At 39.7% G+C, this 3,467-nt stretch overlaps 1 protein-coding gene across 1 annotated transcript; it reads left to right on the top strand.

Annotated features, from left to right (window-relative positions):
* Positions 1–1,812: 1,812 nt before the first annotated feature.
* LOC144442981 (galanin receptor type 1-like) lies at positions 1,813–3,042 on the top strand. Its single transcript, XM_078132354.1, has one exon. The coding sequence runs from the start codon at positions 1,813–1,815 to the stop codon at positions 3,040–3,042; it is 1,230 nt and encodes a 409-aa protein (XP_077988480.1).
* Positions 3,043–3,467: the final 425 nt, after the last annotated feature.

Below are 3,467 nucleotides of genomic sequence, written 5' to 3'. Positions count from 1 at the left end.
TATACCCTGTCATTCCACTTTACTTTGATAGTGTACCCTGTCATTCCACTTTACCGTGATAGTATACCCTGTCATTCCACTTTACTTTGATAGTATACCCTGTCATTCCACTTTACTTTGATAGTATACCATGTCATTCCACTTTACTTTGATAGTATACCCTGTCATTCCACTTTACTTTGATAGTATACCCTGTCATTCCACTTTACTTTGATAGTATACCCTGTCATTCCACTTTACTTTGATAGTATACCCTGTCATTCCACTTTACTTTGATAGTATACCCTGTCATTCCACTTTACTTTGATAGTATACCCTGTCATTCCACTTTACTTTGATAGTGTACCCTGTCATTCCACTTTACCGTGATAGTATACCCTGTCATTCCACTTTACTTTGATAGTATACCCTGTCATTCTACTTTACTGTGATAGTATACCATGTCATTCCACTTTACTTTGATAGTATACCCTGTCATTCCACTTTACTTTGATAGTATACCCTGTCATTCCACTTTACTGTGATAGTATACCCTGTCATTCCACTTTACTTTGATAGTATACCCTGTCATTCCACTTTACTTTGATAGTATACCCTGTCATTCCACTTTACTTTGATAGTATACCCTGTCATTCCACTTTACTTTGATAGTATACCCTGTCATTCCACTTTACTGTGATAGTATACCCTGTCATTCCACTTTACTGTGATAGTATACCCTGTCATTCCACTTTATTACTTTGATAGTATACCCTGTCATGCCACTTTATTACTTTGTTAGTATACCCTGTCATTCCACTTTACTTTGATAGTATACCCTGTCATTCCGCTTTACTTTGATAGTATACCCTGTCATTCCGCTTTACTGGGATAGTATACCCTGTCATTCCACTTTACTTTGATAGTATACCCTGTCATTCCACTTTACTGTGATAGTATACCCTGTCATTCCACTTTACTGTGATAGTATACCCTGTCATTCCACTTTATTACTTTGTTAGTATACCCTGTCATGCCACTTTATTACTTTGTTAGTATACCCTGTCATGCCACTTTACTGTGATAGTATACCCTGTCATTCCGCTTTACTGTGATAGTATACCCTGTCATTCCACTTTACTTTGATAGTATACCCTGTCATTCCACTTTACTTTGATAGTATACCCTGTCATTCCACTTTACTGTGATAGTATACCCTGTCATTCCACTTTACTGTGATAGTATACCCTGCCATTCCACTTTATTACTTTGATAGTATACCCTGTCATTCCACTTTACTTTGATACTGTAGATATTATATCGTAGTTGTCAGACAAATCTAAGATGATCGATGCTATCAGCGATCGTATCTTTTCTCTTTTTCTTGACAGTATGACTTTTTTTTTAATGTTTCAGATTGCTTTTCGTTGATGATATATGCTATTCACCGCACGCAAGGTTCTAGAGTTCTAGATGCCCTCGGTCTCGCATCGCTGATCACATCCTTGCTGAACACCGTCGTAATCTTCTCACCATAATTACGCGGGTTATCTGGGCACATCTAAATGCTACATCGATACAATCAAAGCCGTTCCTACGTCTTGACATTTCAAGAGGTCACAAGTTAAAAGCTCTTGTCCCAAATCAATCTCAGTTTTTGATTTAGTACGTGAGAAATTAGAAGACATAAAAAAATACATCTCAAATATCAAATTCCATCACTATCACCTGGACACTGTAATAGAGAACTGACGTGTTCGTATAGAACGAATCTCCTACAGACTATACATTGATATAAAAACATTAAATTTTCCAAACCTTACTTTTATCAATATGTCTTTATTCAATGACACCAACTCTACAAATGCGTCAAGTAGCGTTTCTATGACAACAGATCCAACGATGGGGGACTCGGGTTCAAGTTCAAGTTCGCCAAGCAAAGAAGAAATAACGATGAAGACGATATTTGTTCTGATTGGGTTATTTGGCATTGTTGGTAACTTTCTGGTTTCCTTCGTTATCATGAAAGTAAAATCCCTTCGTACACTGACAAACATTCTCATCTGCAATCAGTCTCTGATAGATTTGACAAGCTCGGTACTTGTAATTGCGATTAATCTCGGGCCCAACAAGAAAGCTGTAGATGTACCTCCTGGACTTGCTGGCTCTGTCCTGTGCAAACTCTGGTTGTCACGATACTTGATGTGGGCGAGTTTCAATATCTCCACTTTCAACTTGGTTGCTGTAACGTTAGAAAGGTACGTGGCTATAGTCTTCCCCGTGGTTCACCACAACAGATTCACGGCGTTCAAGGCAAAGGTCGTATGTGTCTTCGTTTGGGGGTTAGGTTTGGCGTACCAATCCTACTGGGCCAAAGCCAACTACAACAAAAACAACGGTTCGTGTGGCGTTCACTACACAGTTGGTGTGATGCAGAAAGTTATGGGGGTACTTGCATTTTCGATCGAGTATATGCTGCCTCTTATTGCGATGACTTTCTGTTATGGTAAAATGTTCTTCACTCTGAAACGTCGATCACAGAATAAAAAACTCGGAGCTGGGGCCAGAAGTGTGGCTCAAACGTCTGGTGAAAGTCGAGGGAACAAGAATGAGGAAGAAAATCCATCCTTTGTCCGTGCACGGAAAAACGTGATAAAGATGCTGTGCATAATATTTCTGACATACGCTATCTGCTGGGCCCCAAATCAGTTTATGTACCTGGAGTATAACTTAGCTGGTGTCTACCACTCATCTCTCCTGTCAAACGTCACTGTGGTTATGGCGTTCCTTAACATGTGCATCAATCCGTTGATTTACTGCCTCAAGTATCACCAGTTCCAAGATGCTGTCAAACAACTATTCGGATGTAGATGTGGCAAAGTGGCGGACAGTGCCGAAAGCAGTGGTGGCAATACGGGTTACAGTAATGGTGGTGGTGCGAAAGGTCCAATGACACTCCAAACTAGAGCTACAAGCGTGGCCACATCGAGTGCCGTCGACGAGACGAATGCACAAACTACAAAGAACGTAGCAAAGGAATCATCAAGTTCCGATCACATTTAATAGTTATAATCTTAGTCTACAAATTCAAAAAAAACATATACTTTCCATTTGCTTTTTGTTGTTCATGTCAACACCAACTATCGACACGTATCGCATATAAAGGAATCTTCAATTAAAGGCTTGCTGTTCTATATGTGTACACAGGTGTACAGTATCAAATTACGCCCCACACCCCCACCCCATCCCTACTTACTGTTTCTCTTAGGGTATAAGATATTGACTCTGTGAAAACCATTAGGTTCACAGAAGATATAAAGTAGATACTGTTGTCAAAAACACAGTAACTACTAGAGTTATAGTATTTGAATTAAGCAATTACCCACCCCACCCCCACCCCCACCCCCACCCCCATCTCCAAAGTCTTTAATTGCACGAGACGATTGCTAATGTTTAGGTTTCTGTTCTTCTCTATGTCCTGCAAAATT

Source organism: Glandiceps talaboti, chromosome 12 (assembly GCF_964340395.1).
Source record: "Glandiceps talaboti chromosome 12, keGlaTala1.1, whole genome shotgun sequence".
Taxonomy (NCBI): domain Eukaryota; kingdom Metazoa; phylum Hemichordata; class Enteropneusta; family Spengelidae; genus Glandiceps; species Glandiceps talaboti.
Note: the sequence above shows the minus strand (reverse complement) of the source record. Positions and strands in the feature narration are given on the sequence as shown.